The 19881-nt window shown below is 38.5% G+C and overlaps 2 protein-coding genes across 3 annotated transcripts; both read left to right on the top strand.

Annotated features, from left to right (window-relative positions):
- Positions 1–661: 661 nt before the first annotated feature.
- Positions 662–15331, top strand: LOC136250962 (85/88 kDa calcium-independent phospholipase A2-like). 2 transcript variants are annotated; one of them, XM_066043318.1, is made up of 8 exons: positions 662–748; positions 8538–9378; positions 9588–9827; positions 11626–12061; positions 12111–12276; positions 14119–14198; positions 14663–14992; positions 15050–15331. In XM_066043318.1, exons 2-7 carry the CDS (start codon positions 8548–8550, stop codon positions 14863–14865), a joined length of 1956 nt encoding a protein of 651 aa, XP_065899390.1. In that variant the 5' UTR covers positions 662–748; positions 8538–8547; the 3' UTR covers positions 14866–14992; positions 15050–15331. The 2 variants fall into 2 exon arrangements, with proteins under 2 accessions (XP_065899390.1, XP_065899391.1); XM_066043319.1 differs by lacking the exons at positions 14663–14992; positions 15050–15331 and having other exon boundaries at positions 12111–12163; positions 12222–12276; positions 14119–14193.
- LOC136248513 (uncharacterized) lies at positions 1251–2498 on the top strand. Its single transcript, XM_066040288.1, has one exon. It carries the CDS (start codon positions 1251–1253, stop codon positions 2496–2498), a length of 1248 nt encoding a protein of 415 aa, XP_065896360.1.
- Positions 15332–19881: the final 4550 nt, after the last annotated feature.

The raw sequence follows: 19881 nt of genomic DNA, 5'->3' as shown, positions 1-19881 counted from the left end.
ACCTCACCAGACTTTGATCATTAAAAAACATTTTTAGAAAATCATCTATATATTTAAGGTATCTGTACATGTACGTTATGCTCAACTCTGAGTCCTGTACATCACAAATAAATAAATAATAAAACTGAGAGCACTGTGATATTTACACTAAAATTGATACTTCCTCTACAGTGCAGCTAAAACTCAGGCTCCCAATAGCATTATCTTTAAAGTATAGCTATATGGAAACAGTATAATTATAGCTACTACAGTTTCAGAAAATCAAATTTAAGGAGACTGCCATTTTTTCATAGAAAAGTTTAGATAATTCCGTCAACAGCACAAGTATATAGCTAGCTACGTAGCTACTTTAAAAATTCACGTATAGCTAGCTAGCTACTTCCTGGCATACTCTAAATCATGGTAGCAGATGACAAGAAGCAAGTCTTATATATAGCTAGCTATAGTGAATACTACTGGAGATGACAGTGATGACAGGCTTTGATGCGGATAGAAAAGGAAGTGGAAAGCAAGCAGAGATTAATGAAAACCATCAATTTGCACTGGTGTGAAACCATAGTAACTAGTAGTAGCGTTCCTCCTGTAACTATACAACTAACCCCTGCGGAACACTTCCATGAATGAAACAAAACTACGGTATGCATTAATTAGAACTGTATCCCACAATCAGAGTCAATGGACCTGCATACTGAGGGACGATTGAGGAATTGTTCGCTAAACTCACCTCTGGCTACTTGAGAATATAAAGGTACATATTTGAATAGTAACCTGTAGTAAGCGAAAGACCTTATCATAACCTTAATGTGATTGCGCGTGGCCAGGCCGCTTTTTTTTCTCTGTCATTGGGTAGGGTCTGGAACAGTTTGAATCCCACACTCGTCTTGGCACTCCCCGGATAATTGGGGGTGTTAACCAAAGAAACGTGATGCATTTTCAAATAGTAGCCGCTTGCGTCAATCAATTACAAGCGCGTATTTATAAACCTATCGGCATCTAAAGCTGCCTTTGAGGCGATAATAGATTGAATCGATTATTAGTAGTTAAGTTTTTTGTTTATTGTTGTGCTGTGGCATTCTTGTTACAATGGAGTTTAAGCGCATGGGTTGCTACTTTTGGAGCAGCGGCTAAAACAGTGGAAGGATGGGAATCTACTTGAACTGGTTGCTGAGGGAGGAGCTATACAGGGTCGTCTCAAGAGCCATTTGCCAAAACTAAGTGAGGCACAACTTGTATGTAACTTTTCTAAGCTAATGTTTGAGGGTAAAACCAAGGCTGCTTTACGATTAGTCTCAGGTTACCAACGTGGTGGAGTTCTAAACTTGGATGAGATAGCTGATTCTGCTTCTCCCGGCCATTGTGTTCGCGATTTTCTGCGGGCTAAACATCCTCCAGCTCAGCCTTTGGATCCTAAGTGTCTTCTACAGCATTGGGCTGACCCACCATCCGTACACCCTGTTATATTCTCTTCTCTTAATGCTGCTGTTATCAGGTCTGCTGCTTTGCGAACATCTGGTGCGGCTGGACCCTCTGGGATCGACGCTCGTGGTTGGCGTCGACTTTGTACCTCATTCCACTCTGCTTCAGGTGAATTGTGTGTTGCAATGTCCTCATTTACTCGTCGTTTATGTACTGTTTTCCTCTCCCCAGATTTGCTCTCGCCTTCTTTGGTGTGTCGCCTCATTGCTTTGGATAAAAATCCTGGGGTGCGGCCTATTGGTGTGTGCGAGGTTATGAGACGTATTGTTGCTAAGGCTGTGCTGGTCATCCTGCGGGATGACATTCAGGAGACAGCTGGTTCACACCAACTTTGTGCGGGGCAACTTTCTGGGGCGGAGGCTGCGGTTCATGCTGTCCGAAGGGTTTTTGAGGAAGGAAGCACTGAGGCTGTGTTGCTGGTGGACGCCTCCAATGCCTTTAACTCGCTGAACCATTTGGTGGCTCTACACAACAGACAACTGTGCCCGCCACTTTCCACTATTCTGATCAATATTTATAGGTCTCCAGCCTCTTTGCTTGTTTCTGGGGAGGTTATTTTATCAGAGGAGGGTACTACACAGGGAGACCCACTAGCTATGCCTATGTATGCCCTTGCTACAGTGCCTTTAATCAATCAACTTCATGGGACAGTGGACCAGGTCTGGTATGCTGATGATGCTTGTGCTTGTGGCAGTATACAGGACTTGCTCATCTGGTGGAACCAGCTCTGTATTAAGGGACCTGCTTTTGGCTATTTTGTGAATGCTCCTAAAACTTGGTTAGTTTCTAAGGAAAGGTTCCATTCAATTGCTACTACTCTGTTCTCAGATACTGATGTTCAAATTACTTCCGCGGGCCGTTCCTACCTTGGGGCTGCCATTGGTTCAAACGCTTATGTCCAGGAATTTGTGAGGGACAAGGTTGTTGGTTGGTCAGCAGAGATTACACGGCTTGCCAAGTTCGCACAAGTTCAGCCGCATGCTGCTTATTCCGCTCTCACTCATGGCTTGTCAAGCCATTAGCTCTACCTTTGTCGCACTACTCCAAACATATCAGAGGCTTTACAACCCCTTGAGGACAACATCCGGCTGGTACTTATCCCTACTTTGATGGGATGCTCTCCACCAAATGACACAATCCGTAAATTATTTGTCCTTCCACCTCGATATGGTGGTTTGAGTATCATAAACCCAACTCTTATTGCAGCTGAGGAGTATTCAGCCTCGTGTCACATTACTGAGCCTCTTTCACAATTCATTCTGGACCGGGGTACCAATTCGGCTATTGTTAAAACAGAACAGCTATCTTGCAAGTCCGCAATCCGCAATGCCAAATCTTCCAACTATTCGGATAGATCTTCCAGTTTGCGTACCCACTTAGATCCCTCCTCTCAGCGCGCTTTAGATCTAGCCTCAGCCAAAGGGGCCTCCAACTGGCTTACCACCCTGCCCCTACAGGAACATGGCTTTGCTCTGCATAAGTCCGCGTTTCGCGATGCTGTGGCACTACGTTATGGGTGGTCTCCTCAGCGGACTCCTGCTCACTATGCATGTGGGACTTCCTTTTCAGTGGAGCATGCTTTATCCTGTCCCAAGGGTGGCTTACCTTCTATCCGACACAATGAGATCAGAGATCTAACTGCTACCCTGTTGACTGAAGTATGCTCTCAGGTAGCTGTTGAACCAGAGCTCCAGCCGGTTTCACAGCAGGACTACCCTGCTTCTGCCAATATCCAAGATGGTGCCCGTCTTGACATCGCCATGAATGGTTTTTGGGGTGGAAGAAGTGAAAGATGTTTTGTGGATGTGCAGGTGTTCAACCCCCTGGCTGCTACTAATGCGTCCTCATCACTGGCCTCCTGTTATCGGAGGCACGGGAACATTAAGAAACGCGCGTATGCTCAGAGAATTCGTGAGGAGGAGCATGCCTCTTTTACCCCCCTGGTAATGTCTGCCTCTGGTGGTCTGGCTCATGAGGCTTCTGTTTTTTATCATCGCTTGGCTCATCAACTTTCAAATAAGTGGGGCGATGATTACTCTGTTGTCATGGGGTGGTTAAGGTGCTGTCTATCTTTTTCTCTCTTGCAGTCCTCCATACAATGCATCCGCGGAGCCCGCTCATCCATCAGTCACTATGTTAAGACTCCCCCAATTGTGGAGCTGATTCGGGCAGAGTCTCAGTTTGCCATGGACTAAGAAAGTCCCGGTTTGTTCAGCACAGGCCATTTATATGCTGGGGATGGTAGGCAAGGGCAGTCCATCAAGCCCGGGATAAAAACAAAACAAAAAAAACAACTTATGGTGTAGCCTCGTGACGTGTCAAGACGACTGTGGGATTCGAACTGTTCCAGACCTTTTTTTCTCCCTATCCAATGACAAAGAGAAAAAAGTGGTCTGGCCATGCGAGACTAATTGCACCACAGGCCAGGACGACGCTCACGTTGTGGCAAAAAGCCTCACGGTCTGGTTGTTTTTTATCTTTATGTGTTATTATTTTTGTTTTGTTTGTTTTACTGAAACCTCTATGCGGAGTATATAATTACAGTACAATTAAACTGTGACTACTTAGCTATAATTGATAGCTAGCTACATTGCTCAATAAAGTGGTATTCAACAACACTGCTGGAGAAACCATTCCATAACATTGTGGAGGGATAATATGAGACAGGGGCGTAGGGAGGGGAGTTCCAAGCGGTTCAGGAACCCCCTTGTAAAATTTAGACTTCTGCAAGCAGGACCCTAACACACCATTTAGTGTGGCAGGACAAAATGAGCGTGTAATATAGTGTAATGGCACAGCACAACAATTGATAAAGCTTGCATTCATCTCTCAGGGAAGGATTTACAGAGGTAACATGAGCCCTCTTCAAAACTTGTTTAAAAGATCAATAGCACAGTCAGGTATATGGAGCAGTCGGGTATACTCTAATAGGACACGCATGTAAATATCCATAAAAGTTTTTCAGACATTCTAACATTAAATGCAAAACTGAGCATGACCTTATACTGCTGTAGCTTTGGTGTGCAGTGTTTAAAGATATAGAACTCCAGTAATTTATCACTCGTGTTATGCAAAATGAATTCATGCTATGCATATTTGTATAGTTATAATATTTTGATTGTAAGTCATGACATTTGTATCAGTGGATTTATGGTTCCGAGATAACTATCACTTACAGATTACTATATGTGTCTATGTATTATGCTGTCTGTTTCCACTAGGTAGCTTTATTTAGTACTAGAGACACTTACATGCATTATAATTAATGTACTTTTTGCATAAAATATAGCAATTTGCTGAGCTTTGATTCATTAGAATATTGAAAGTCTCTCAGCGGCTGGGGGCTGCACCCCCAGACCCCTGCTTCTGGTAACTCATACTGCTATTGGAACCCACCTTCAAAGAATCCTGGCTATGCCCTTGTGAGTAGAGGTATGCATTGGTTCTGGAGTGACTGTAGAAATCATTGATTATAACCTGGGCTTGGTTTGCTATTTGAGGTTCCATTTTCAACTTAGTGCGCAATTTTATAGACGAGTGTGGCACTGCATTACATCATTTTTACATAATGCAATCCAAATTTGTGTAGAGCAAAAAGATTGATGCAGGAAAACATTTTTCAAATCACTGTATTACTGCATCGATTAATCATTACCTGAAATAGAAACTTTGTAGTCATACTTTGATCAATACTCAGGCTTTGCTGAAAAAGAATAACAGGATGACTTTCCTGTACAGGTGGTTTATGAATGCAAAATTTAATGTACCTCCCAAAACTTACTTTTGGTGTCTTAAAATTAACTGATTTATTCCATGCCCAAGTTTATTAGTGCTCAAACTATGATAGGTTAGTTGCGGTTGGCATCAAATTTCCTTTTCCCTACAAAAATGGCTGGTAATTTGCACACGCGGCACATTTTATGACCACTCCTCTTCATTATACTCTTCTATACATTGTAACCAGTTTCAGGTCACTGCATCGCTATTCAAGAGTTGGTAGGTTCAGACTTATGTATATTACTGTTGGTGTGCAGAGACCAAACAATTGATGCATATTCCAAAATGGGGTGCACCATTGCCAAGTAATACATTTTCTTTGTAGAGTGCAAGAGATGATGTTTCATTGTAGAAAAGCATAATTATAGCTATTTGCAGACAACAAGTTGGATGTGGTTTGTCCACATAAGGTATTCGTTGATTGTAAAGTAGCATTTTTAGAACTATAGATTTGATATAGTATGTCGAATCAGTTGTTGAAATCTAATCTCACACTTGCTGAAGTTGAAAACATTTTCCAGTCTTTACTCCATTTCACTATGGCATCAAGGTCTCTCTGCAATACTAAACTATCCTCAGTAAAATGAATATGTTCAAAAAGAAGTAGCTGTATCATCAGCATACAGTTGTATTAAGAATTCATAATAGCTGGTAAATCATTGATGAAACAAATAAATGTAACCCAGTACTGTACCTTGTGGTACACAAGAGATGGCCATAAACTGCTCACTTGATAAGCGATTTAGTACTACTTGTTGTTGTCTAGGAAATCTTTTACCCAATTGACCAGTTATGAGCATATTCTATAATACTCAAGCTATAGAAGAAGTCTCACATGGGGACTGTATCAAAAGCTTTGCTGAAATCCAGAAATAGCATCTATTCCCCATTGTTGTTGCATCTTGTTGCAAATTCATGAAAAGTGCAAATAAGTTGTGTTTCATAGCAACGTTGAAACCGGGTCACTACTGCTGACCTGGATGACCCACTGACCCGGATTTGACCCGGATTTGACCCGGATTGACCTGGATTAATTAAAGCCGAGACGTGTTTCGGCTAGTCTCGAGCGAGCGAACGAGTCTACATTTTGAGCGTTCGATTTGTGTTGAGTAAATATTGCAACTTCAGCCTAGCTGTAGGTTGAAGACCAAAAAAAAAAAAAAAAAAAAAGGTCTTCACCTACTGACAATAGCTACCCCTCACCATAGATACCCTCAATTTCGTGCTACATACTGCACTTACTAACAAATGAGCGTGGCTGAGCGTATGTTGGTATTGCAATAAGTGGGCGTGGCTCACGAAAGAGCTACGTGATAGCGTTTATAAGTTTCCACGTCGTCAAACGAACAATTTCGTTTCTCACGTGATCCAATCCGGGTCAGACCCGGATAAATTGTAAACCGGGTCAGACCCGGATGACCCAGATGACCCGACCCGGTTTCAACGCTGTTTCATGGGACTTCTTTTTCTCAACACCATGCTGCTCATCCTGATACTGTATTTCTCCAGATGAGAGCTGATGGAAGGATAGATGATGTACATGCTCTAACACTATTCAACAAATGGAGGCTAAGGTGTTGCATGGCTTTGTGGTTGAGTAACTCCATGCCCAATCTGGCCGGTTATATAACGGTTGCATGGAGTCCCTCAAGATTCCTGCAATCCTGGTAGCTGGGACCTTTCTGTTTATGTTACAGTAATACTATCTTTGTCTGGAATTACGACAATGTTTGCTGACTACATTTCAGTCATAGTGATCTAGAAGAAACCGAAAAAGCCTTGTTCAAAGATTCTATTGCTTTAATCACTTATTGCTACTAGCCTAGTTCAGTTTTACATTGTGACCTGGCTGAGATTGAGACAATAAGCATCTCCTTCATGTTACCATCCTGGAATATAATCGGGCAGATCAACCTGAAATAATACTGCGTCTCAACAACACACCCTGATAGGACATTGCACTTATCATTTGATAGTATTGCACTGAGACAAGTTTCTACTGTACTGTGTATATTGACCAGCATTTAACTTGGCAATGCTATGTTGACCAGCCGGTGAGTTCACAGCAAATTGTATTCAATTAAAATAACCTGACCTCTAATGTGATGAAGACATTATATCAAGCAGACATTTTGCCAGTAATTGATTATTGTAATGTTGTGTGGGTTCCCACTAATACTGGCCACCTATGAAGATTGGAGATACTCATGCTTTGTGACTCTAGTTCTCCTTTATTCAATTTTACCATAGCTGAGTGTCGCAATTCCAACTTGTAGTTTATGTATGTGTGATGTATAGATGTATGCTTGCTTCAAGACACAGCACAGCTATGGTTGATGTTGTCTTAGAAAAGATTGACTAGCCACACAATTCCATCATGGTACCTTAGCAGTAGTGGTTAAGCAAAGTCAAGCCCAGTGGTGCCTTCAGTACAATCCAAAACACTTTCAATAAATTACTATATACAAAAGTTTAATACTGAAAAAATTATTCAGTGGAATTTTCTGCTAACTGACTGACTAACTAACTAACTGGTGCCTTTAGACCTACGTAACTCAATAACAGCTAATGGTTACAGGCTTGATTTTTTCACTGTTAGATGTTGTCAGCCTGACAAGTGCCTTTTGGTATACTGCAGTACATACAATGCATGCATTATGACTTACCTTTGTCCTCCTTTGTGTCCTGTTTCTTTTCATTGGCAGCACAATTTATCCAGTAAATTCACAGTTAAGGACTTCCCTGTGCTCACTATCAGATTTAGCCACTTTTTTCCAAGGAAACAATGTTTATATAGTGTGCCAGATATGCATCAAACTATTTCTCAGCTCAGGAATAACAAGTCTTTCTATTCCATGCAAGATAGAGTTGTTTCGATAAGTTATAAGCCAGCAAGGAATCCATAAGACTTCATACATTATGTGTATGCACTTCCTCACAATTGTCCAATGATACCGCCAATGAGAATTTTATCCATCCCAATGTACCACCTAGTACAGGTGGAATAGTCCCATCATAATACTAATCCCAAGTATCCATCCCATACCTCTATATATGCACTATCTACTAATGCACTGCTTCTTTAAACCTTTATAGTTAGGAATGTGTATAGGCTTGACAGCATGCAGTATCTTGATGGCTAGCTACATAGTAAGAGTGGAGCAAATGGTGCATGTGTACATCATAAATCATGTTATTTGAAGAATAAGTCTGACTTCATGTATACTACGAACTCCTTGCCATGTATGCACTTTTACGATTATATCATGTTTAATTTATTGCAGTGATGCATTAATGGAGTGTGTCAAGAAGTTGACTGCAGAAGAGCAAAATGAAATTCATTCACAATTGTTTAAAGAAGATGTAGAGAAGGAAGACAAAAATCCTATCAGGCAGTTAAAACTTTGCTGCTATAAGAAATGTTTTAAAAGCTCTTGCTGGTTTTCAGTGGTATTAGAAATTAAAAATGAAATATTTTGTCTAATTGATACTCCCAATAAGCCAGAAGCACAACATCTCTACAATCTTTGTTGTAATGTCATTCCACATTTTTGGGATGTAAAGCCTTGCCATTCAGCAGTGTTCACAGATAAAGTTTTAACCAAGTTGGTGGAACTGATGAGGTTATATGGCAACAGTTGGTCAGTAGCACACATGTGTGTCAGCCTTCCTCTTCCAGAGGACACAATGATGATACTCCTGGCGAGCGACCCTTTCAAGGATCATTTCACATCCACACATCATCCCAAAGGATACACACTACTCCACTTAGTCATTGAACAAAAGTCCATCATTGCTTGTAAAGCTATTATGAGGTGCAGTGATGAGTATAATCTTGATCCTTGTTTTCATGTCAGAGACCAAGAAAGCTTAATTCCAATTCAGAGAGCCACAAAATCAAATGCGAAAGAATGCCTTACTTATCTACTTAAATCACAGTCACCACATGAAGCCCAGCAAAGTTCAAGCTTTTTGAGAAGAGGAAATGTACTAGACCAGTTTCGAAAAGCAATTGAAGATAAGAAGAGTGATACAGTGAAAACACTGCTCAATACTGACCCAAGCCTTGTCCATGTTCCTTATGTAGATGGGAGTGTTTGTCTTCACAAGACTCGTGATCACTTGGTAAGACTACTTGAATATATTGTAATCCATTTCCATCTAAGTATGACCATACTGGTTCCTATATAATAGCTACACACTATATTTGTCATGTAGCAACACTGACTCCCTTAACTACATGACAAACTACTGTATTATGTATATATGAAATGATTTGTCGTTATTTGATTGTGCATCAAAAAAGTATTATATTTGTCTTCTTTCTGCTTCAGACTATGGTGCATCTGCTTGATAATGGTGCTGATGATTCTACTCGAAATCAGGAAAATAAAACTCCACTACATGCAATTATTAGACATGATCATTCTGTAAGTGGTAGTAGTACAAGCTATGAGTACAAGAGGACCACCAAAGAAAAGCAAAATTGTGTTGTAGCTTTATTAGCACATGGGAAATGTGACATCAATAGTAAAACCAACAGAGGAATGACACCACTACACTTGGCAGTTGAGGTAATAGGTATTCACAGTATATGATTTGTTGAAGTCTTAGATAAGCTAGTATAGTAGGGGTCTGCTTTTCCCACAACAAAATACAAAATCTATCAATAATCAGCTCACCTTTCCTTCACAACAAACTTGGCAATATTGGGTAGGCATAATCAAGTCCAAATACAAAAAAATAAAATAAAATTATTAAAATGACATCACATTTTGAAAATTGGATTATTATCAAATGAATCCATCTTGCTCTCTGCAAACAACATCAGTAGTAAGTGACACTTTGAAGACAGAGGGTAGGAATACGTAAACGACTAAGCGATAGCTGATCATGAGTGAAGTAATAAAAAACTGAGATTACTTCTCAGCTAGTAAAGAGACTTATAGACAGGCTATATGATTAGAAAATAAACATCCACTAGTATAGCTGCAGGTAAAAATAAAAATAAAGTAGGTATCGATAAAAAGTAGTGAAACAAGAAATGAATGATGGTATTACAGCATAGCTTGGTGGGAAAATTTCTACATTGACATGAAATACAACCATTTTATTCAATGCCAAAGTAGGGATTTTACCACAAAGCTATACTGTGATACCATCATTCATCTCTTGTTTTACTGCTTGGATCCCTACTTTATTTTAAAATCAATACTAGTTTGGTTTGTTATATAGCATTTGAATATATAGCATCCAGCTATACACATGTGACTGTTCTATTAGAGTGACTGCTATATTAGAGTATCTCAAGTCAGCCTTTTCACCAACTACCAGGAAGTGTGTCACTATTTTTATGAATACACCTAGGCCAATAAGGATGTGTCATCGTGATAGATTGTTAAGAGGCGTGGTCTCGGTGCTCGATCATTATTAAGCAACCAAGATTGTGTTAATAGGCATGGCACTTAACCCATCTTGAAGTTACAGGTATTTACCGAGTGTAAATGTTTCAATTAGTTTGCAGCATCTAAATGTGCTGCTCAAGGAAAAGTGTTGATAGGAAAAATTAATGCCTCAATATGGTTTCATTGCATGGAGAAGGAAGAAGACTAAACTGATTGAAGGTGAAAGGAAAGACAAAGCGCAGAGGACACACACCTGTCAGAACCCCAAAAAGTACATCCCACTTATTGTGACATAAAATGGTGGCCGTGCACTGCTTTGTTTGGCCTCCATCCTTGTGACTGTGGTCAGGCAGGCAGGCAGGCAGATGAAAATTTGAGTTTTGGTGATTTTTTTTAAATTCTATATCTGGTTGCCTATAAGTGTTTTCTTGTTTTTGATGCTGTATTTAATGCTAATAGTAAAAGCAGCATTTTAGGCGGTGCGTGTCATTTTGGGGGATCCCTAATTTAACAGTACTGCTATACTGTTTGATAGATGACCTAGCTCCCTTGCTTCGCTGTTTCTTTACAGGTCTGGCACAGATTGGATCAGCCCCTACTTTGAACCACATCCACTGACTGATTGTTAGTCATAAAACTTACCTGTTATAGTATAACTTCCCATTTACACTAGTGGAATACCCAAAATGTAGCTCCTCGTTTTACAGGTCAAATCAGGACAGCAGTAGTGACCCCTGTTTCCTTATTTATGTTACAGTAGAGCTTCTCTTAAAATAAAGGACAATATAATAAGGACAAAGATTTTGGTCCAGTTCTATACGTTTTTACTTCTATGAGTGAAAAGCCACATGGGACAAAAATCCAAGGCGTTCGAAGTGTCTGTTATGGAGAGATCCCACTGTATTGTCATGATATAATTCAATGCTTGTTGATAGCAAATGTTTATTATTAATATTGACATGCTTAGGGTGAAGACATTTTCACTCTTAAAGCACTAATAATATTTGGAGCTGACCTTTCTTGTGTCAATGACTATGGTCAAACACCACTGGACATGGCCAAACAAGTTGCATATCAAGCTGCCATTGACCTACTACAATCTGCTATTGATAATAATCAAGTTATAAGTGCAGAACAAGTTGCTTTGAACCATGTATGCTTTACTAAACCACTGGATGATCACACAGCAGCATATGCAAGCTCAATAGGACCAATCTGTACTTACACATCTCCTAAAAAAGGAGACAGGGTGCTGTGCCTTGATGGAGGAGGGATCAAAGGTCTTGTGCTGATTGAGATGCTTGCAGCAATTGAGCATATCTCTGGTAAAAGAATTGTTGACCTGTTTGACTGGATTATTGGGACCAGTACAGGAGGAATACTAGCACTGGCCCTAGTTTATAGTAAGTTATATATAAATTAAAAGGTCTCATTATATAGTGTTTTTTGTAGCTGATTTGTCACTAGGTGGTCTGCGTTCTATGTATCTCTCACTAAAAGATAAAGTATTCCACAAAGTTAAATTTGTTGGTTTGCCACATAGTAACACAGAAATTCTTACAGATATTTTAGTTGATACATTTAAGGAACTAAAATTGGGATCCAGAACTCATCCAAAGTAAGTGTAGTCAGTGACATTTATATACATGTATTTATCACATCAGACCAATCACACTAAACAGTAAATCAAAACAGGTCATCACTTGTGAAATAATCATTAAAAATTAGAATAATCTCTTATTTAACCTAAATCAACACTTAGAGATTGACGGGCATAACAGCTGGGAGAACAGCTCCATCATCAATACCTAGCTGTGTCAGATCTCCAACTCACCCGCAATCCTCTCAAAAAAAAGGTGCGCAGTTTGGATGACAGCAAATGACATATATTTACTAAAAGTTGCCAACCAGATTATAGCTTAAAAGTGCTAACTCTCAACTTTGAAGGGTTTCTCCTATAATTGCCCATGAATGAAAGCCTTGCCATATATCATTAAAACTGATAATTACTGTAACCATTCTTTAAACCCTGAATTTTGTAAAGACTGCTCCCTTTGTTTACAGCTGTGCTGTCTTAACATGCTCCCTTTTGTATTTTACATGTATATCCCAAAGCTGATTACAATTGTATGTATATAGTAGCTATATTACTTTGTTATGTTTAATCTGTTCTGAAATAGTAACACCACACAGAAAATGTTCTAGAACTTCCATTGCAACATTATATCTAAACGAATGCTAGTCTTGACTATAAACCAAGGGGTTTCTAGTACATTGAGAAAGTTAATGCCTGGTCCCAAATAGAGGCCCAGGCTATTCGTTGAATCTACTGTAATTCTTTCCCTTGCTACTGCTGTTTCCTAAAACCTATCAACATCAAGTTTAGAATCATCTGAGGGTAAAGGTGCTATGAGTAATCACGTGACTGATCACTGCACGCATGCATGCAGAGATGTAGCTATCATACAACTGTTTGCAAATGATGTTTTTTGTCTTCGCTATACACTTGTTTGTAATAGTCTGGTTCCATATGGATAATAACTTTTTTCCTAACCACAACCACATTCCCAAAGGTTAATAGTTCCCATGACATCCCATAATAGTTTTATTAAAATATTATGTTTCTGTGTAAAAGATACATGGCCTAAACAAAACTATATGTTTAGCAAAAATTAAAATCAATAAAATTTAAACATGTCACAATTTTGGCAAAATTTTGCCACAACAAACCCTACTATAATACATTGTATAAAGGGCTCTATGGCACTCTACAACAATGTGAATTTCTACAACAATGTGAATTCAATTAAATTCCAGGCATCACTCACTTCTATCCAGCAGTCTTAAATAAAGGTTCCATCATTTTACTTGCAGGCCAGGTCAAAAATAATAGGAAACTGGACTTTTATACAAAGAAATATGGTATTTATAAAACCTTCACTTAGCTACACAGTAGAATTTTATTTGTAAGGTAGAAATTAAAAACTAGCAGGAATTTCTCATTTATCAAAGGTTCGGTGTTTAGGTGTGGACATCTGTGGTTTAATTCCAAGCAACTTCATTCAATGTTATTCATATATATACTGTATACAATTCTGGGCGACTGTTCTATATACTTGTTAGATTTTGCTTTGTAACTCTACTCAGATTTCTTTATAAACTACCAAAGGCACTGCACATTAATCCCATAAGCAGTTTACCTTGTGTAGTCATGACAAATAAAGTTATTTCTTATTACATAACTTTGTAAAGGTTTACCAAACTTAGTACTTTAATTCACATTTATACACCTTTATGTACATGAAATTTCAAGCAACAAAGATACTGTGTAGTTTATGTTTTATAGCAGTGCATAAAACGAAGAAGAAAATTTTTTGCTTATGGTAAAAGGGCTAAATTATAAAATTGCAAAAATAATTGTTTTCGTAAGATTATCTGTTAGAATATTGAATCATTACAGAGTTATGGTTACATCTACCATTATTGGAGAAAAGGTGGTGTTTTTCAACAATTTTGAGGAGGATAAAGAGCTTGGCAAAGGTTAAATATATTTATAAGACCAGGCAAAGTTAATTCACAGTTCAAAAGTTCATCCAAATATTGGAATTATGTATAGACGGCATTTTTTTATAGGTATAGCAAAAAGGGGCTATTGACAACCCCCAGTCTATGTTGTGTAGAAATTGTTGGTCATCCACTTTTTTTGCTGTTTCCTATGTAACTTCATTTGGAATGAACAGGGACTGAGAAAATTTAGTGTCACATGTGGTGAAATGTCAGTATGAGTATAGCATATATAGCTGTACAATATCATTAACATTAATGCCTTGTCAATAGCTTTAAAGCCCATTACATTCGGTTGTACTTCATAATAAAGAAATGAAAAATGGTCTTCTGCCTCATGCAATTTGATACACTTTGTACAATAAGCTGTGAATCAACTTTGCATGGTCTAATAGTTACGTTATAGATTCATTAGGAGTATTTACCTATACTATGCATAGATCAATATGTTTGGAAAGCTGGCCGGGCAACTAGTGCAGCTCCAGTGTACTTTGAACAGTTTGGTATATACACTGATGGAGGAATTAAGGCCAACAATCCTAGTATGAGTGGGTTAACAAGGATTCACCAGTACTACAAGACATCTAACAAAAGTCACAAAATTGCTTGTGTTGTATCCCTGGGCTGTGGAATGTTTCACTGACTGGTTGGAGGGACTGCATGATGTTCATGAGAGTTGGTCCAACCTCAAAAGCATTAGAGGACTTGTTACAAATGGAATAAACATGGTGTCATCAGTTCGTAATCTGTGTAAGGTGCTACTTGCGGAGGTATGTATGACTAGCTTGCAATATTAGTGTGTGTGCTTTAATGATGGTATTCTGTAGGTTAGTGAGAGTGATGGAGAACCAGTTAAAAACACAAGAGCATTTTGTGAAACAAACAAGATTTTATACTACCGATTGTCACCCATGCTACAAGAGGCAATTGACTTGGATGAGAAAGATACAGAGAAGCTGATTGACATGCTAATTACTACAAGGCAGTATTTAACAAAGGAAATTGATCGGCTGACTTCAATTTGTTGTCTAACTGACCAGGATTTTCTTAGGTCTTCTCTTTAATTTGGATGCACATGTAAAGTATTATTAACACCATATAAGAGGGAACTGTTATGTTGTGTATAATATTATTATGTAGGTTGATCATAGTAAATCATAACATCTCCACTTACAGAAAATTCCACCATAGTCAAACTTTGTTTGCCTTCACCATGCACTTGGCTTTAATGGTACTGAACATCCAAATGTAGATAATAGCATGTATTAGAAACAGATAAGATCTTAGTGTTACTTTCTCCACATTGAACGCTACCTACAGTACTATATTTTTACATAATGTAGAGGCTATACCTTCAAAGAAAGCTACATTAAAGCAGAAATATTTATTGTAATAGTGTATTTATTGGAAGCCTGCCCAGATTGGAACCTATAACGACATAGTTTACTCTTCTCAGTTATAGAACTAGTGTTCTTGGCTGTGACTACCATCAAAATCTCCAACAACAGATCCTCATCACTACCACATTGGGAGCCTGGTTTACCAGATTAAAGGCCTATACAAATTAGAGACCTAGATTGGAACTTATAACTACAGTACATAGTTTACCCTTGAACGCAATCCACAACCAGTCATCATTTAGTTTCTCTAACTGTAAAATTACACTGCTCAATATAACACCACTCTTAGCCACATACATACTCAGTGCTTTTCTCATGACTTTAACACCACATAATTATTATGCAGTATAATTTAGGAAGCACCACACCCGGTGGCCTGAAGGTGCAAGGAGTTACGAGTATATGTGACCGGATCTGCAAAAAGGGATAGCCTTTCCAAGTTTAACGAGTCATAATTCATCATGTGTCTAACCTATTATCTTTAAATTACATTCCAGGAATAGTGCTATGTTAGTAGTGTAAAGTGACCAAATTTCAGGCTGGTAACATTATACTCACAAGTCACATTATGGATTGCCAAGTACATGCAATTGGAAAGGCTATATATAAGACCCCTTTTGAGGCCTTTTCGCAGATCTGGTCACATATCAAGTTTATAGTAACATGAATTGCTCAACTGTCACGATTGTTATTATAATTTTCTCCAAATAAGGGTAACACAAAACCTGTACAAGGTGGTCCCCAACACAGAACATACATAGTTGGACACAAACAAATACTTAGCTATTATATAACAATTACAATGAAATGTCTAATTACAAAAAGAAAATGCTTAAGTTTATACCTAAACTGCCTGCAGTTGGTTGAGACAAGGTATCAAGTTCCATAACATTGGTGCAGCCATAAGAAATGATCCATCTGAGAGGACTTGATATAATATTAAAGATCCTGTTGAGTGGCAAGCATCATGGTATTGTACTTAGAGATATCCATATTATCTGGATAGTAATTATAATTTGAAGCCATCAGGATTATAGTTGCTAATAATTTAAGGGTGCTCTGTACAGTTCGTACAAGGCTTCCCAAAACATAGTCTCTTTTGCACTAAAAGAAATATTATGGTCACTTAATTAGTCTGTGACACGTTGACGCATTTTAGTACTTATAAATTAGGTATCCCATAGCAACAAGCACACGAATCTTGCTATTCTACACCCTATCACTTAAAGTAGAACTACTCCGTCATTTTTAATCCAATAGACATGAAATTTTCACACAAGCTACTTTAGTAATTTTACCAAAGAAGAGCGTTTGCCATTTTGAAATAGCAAGTTCAGATGATGAATAATGTAGAAGTGAAAAAAGGATTTCTGGGACTGTCAACCCGAAAGATAAATATGTGATGATTGAGAAGCTAAAAGACAAAAATAAAAACGCACAATGGTTTGTGCTGTTTAGCATAGTGTATCATAAAAGTATCAAGGCTCTTGTGCATAAACGGTAGGACTAGTTCTAGTATAAAGGGAAAAACTGTAACTCATGTTCTAAAGCAAATTTAGCAGTTGGGTTTGGACTAAACTGTGTACTAGTGTTAGCTTATATCCAGTAAAAAAGTACAGGACATTTGCTAAAACCATTTGTAAGTTATAGAACAAATTAAATTTCATGGGAAGCCATATAAGCGGACTGTACAGAGCACCCTTAAAACAAAACCTGTACAATGATTATTATACCACAATCCCAATTATTGTACAAATGCTATTCTTGCTTCTGGTCTCAAGTAAAATTTGAGATATAGCAAGTGGGTTCATCGCAAAATATGTCATGTTTTTATAGTGAATGATGATGTCACTATATCTGTAGGATATCCAGAAAGATTTACAGTGTAGTTCAGAATATCTGGATAGTAAATATTACTATCAGTTTCAACTCTAATTGCACTTCTCTATTCTCCTCTACTAAGTGCAGTCAGCGGTATCATACCAAGTGTCAACATTGATGTTTGCTGCATGCAATCAGGTCTTTCTTAACAATATTTCTACATCTTCTCTTTGGTCCACATCTTGGACTATATAGTCTTCTTCAACCAAATAAAGAGGACTCTCTTAGGGCCAAGTTAGGGGTTCTCTGATCTGAAATTCTGACTAGATGTCCAAGCCATTCATTTCATTAACTTTGTTGAAATGGACTCCACATCACCCCATCTTTCTCTGACATTGTGTGATGAGATGCATCCTTCCCACTGTTATCTAGTAATAATTCCCAATACAGTGCACACACATTGATGATGAAACACATCTAGCTTTCTAATAATTATGTCATTTCAAAGGTGTCCAGCACTCTCCTCCATAAAGTAGAACAGATAATGCACATGCCTTATAAACTTTCCTATTGGTGACAACTGACAAAATTATCATCTTTAAACACAGAGTACCAAATCTTCTTGATGCACTAACAATGCGTTTATCCTGGGGTTGGAGGAATTTTTTCCTTACTTTGGCCCCTTTTCTGTTACATCTTATCAGTCAGTAGGTCAAGTCATTAAGTCTAAGTCCTGAAATAGGTTAGGTAATCCTAAGGCTACAGTACATGTTGCTGTCAGACCTTCAGTGCTGGTCACTGTAAAGTGCTAATAATAAATAATAATCAATCTCTGTATCAATTCTATATACCATTATATGCTATGATTGAGCCCAAGTATTGGAAACTTTCAACATAGTCAAACCTTCCACCTCAATAGGTTCTTCCTCTTCTATGTGATGTCAATACCAGCACCCATAAATTTAGTCTTTGGTAGACTAACAATTAGCCCTAAGGACCTTGCTACTGACTGGTAAGTATCGACAGTTACTTCTGCTGTCTGAATAATTGATTGATTTATAAATTACCCTCTGACAATTGTACAGACAGCAAGCCGACAAGTACAAAACTTAACACATGGGACACAAATACAAAGCAAAAAAAATTACATTAACTTTAAGGTAAATTACAAAGATGGACCACATTGGTGTGGACCACATCATTAGCAAACTACTACTACTGGCTCCACTGGTGCTTCTTCTAAACAAATGTATGTCGAACTTGTACAATACACACGTAACAACTTCTTCTATCCCCTGCACTCTCTCCAGTCACCTTTCCACCATTGCACATGCATAGCAGGGGCATACAAAGGAAAGGGTTTCCACAACAGCTAAGTGACTGTTCAGAGTGGTTTATGTTGCCTGATTAGTCTACTGATTAGAGTATCTCGATCTTTTCACCAAAGTCATAATTTAGAACAATGCTATATATATAAGTGTTGCTATCATGTGAGAAACTATTATTTAGACAAAAGTTTAAAATGTGTCCTATTCCATGACAGATTCCAGATTCTGGAAACCTAATTAAGTTTCAATTTCTTAATATTTCAATTACTGTGTAAAATTCAAAGGAAACCCCCCTTGGTACACCCCTGCATACAAGTTAAACAGAGTAGCTATAGGTACCATTGTACATCCCTGACATAGCCCATTATTTACATTAATCTCCTCCAAAAGAGTTTGACCTAATCTAATTCTTGCTTTCATGTCATCATGAAATGATTTGATGATGTCCACTAGTACCTCTGGTACACCTAACTTCCTCAAAACTACACATGAACCTTCTTGAGGCACTGAGTCGTAGGCCTTCTTCAACTAAGTCAATAATTGCTTTGTACGATGTTCAATTGCTTTCTCCACAATTTGCCTAACAGTGAATGTCATGTCAGTACAGCCCAGCCTCTTCCTCTTCTAAAACTACACTGGGATTCTGGTAACGGTTCATCAGCTAATTTCTGTAACCTACCCTAACTCTGGCCACTACTTTTCCCACAACCTCTAACAAAGCAACACCCTGCCAATTATCACAGCTTGTTAGGTTACCTTCTTAGGTATTAGAATGAGAGTATTGTATCAACCCACTCCTTTGGTACTTTCCTCTTGTCCCAGGCAGAATCCATTAACTCCTTCAACATCATTATAAAACCCATATTATTGGTACCACAGCCTTCACTATTTCAGGGAGGATGTTATACAGACCTCACACACACACACATACAACACACACACATACACACCAAAGCTTCCAGCAGCCATGTGAAACATAGCTATTGCCACCCAGTGAATCAGCACTGGGATGCCTGTGCACCACTCAGGCACTTGGGCCTTGTGCAGGCAAAATCCTCCTGGGGCAGGGCTAGTAATCTGCAAGAGAACTGTCCAGGTCTCATGGAGAGA

Source organism: Dysidea avara, chromosome 3 (assembly GCF_963678975.1).
Source record: "Dysidea avara chromosome 3, odDysAvar1.4, whole genome shotgun sequence".
In the NCBI taxonomy this organism is placed as follows: domain Eukaryota; kingdom Metazoa; phylum Porifera; class Demospongiae; order Dictyoceratida; family Dysideidae; genus Dysidea; species Dysidea avara.
This window is presented reverse-complemented; position numbering and strand designations above follow the sequence as displayed.

What these genes read in the sequence shown, in the direction of transcription:
- LOC136248513 (XM_066040288.1), top strand. Translation starts at nt 1,251, where the DNA reads ATGTTTGAGGGTAAAACCAAGGCTGCTTTACGATTAGTCTCAGGTTAC.
- LOC136250962 (XM_066043318.1), top strand. Translation starts at nt 8,548, where the DNA reads ATGGAGTGTGTCAAGAAGTTGACTGCAGAAGAGCAAAATGAAATTCAT. An exon ending in CACTACACTTGGCAGTTGAG is followed by an intron (nt 9,828 to 11,625) that starts GTAATAGGTATT and finishes TGACATGCTTAG; the next exon opens with GGTGAAGACATTTTCACTCT. An exon ending in GGATCCAGAACTCATCCAAA is followed by an intron (nt 12,277 to 14,118) that starts GTAAGTGTAGTC and finishes GAATCATTACAG; the next exon opens with AGTTATGGTTACATCTACCA.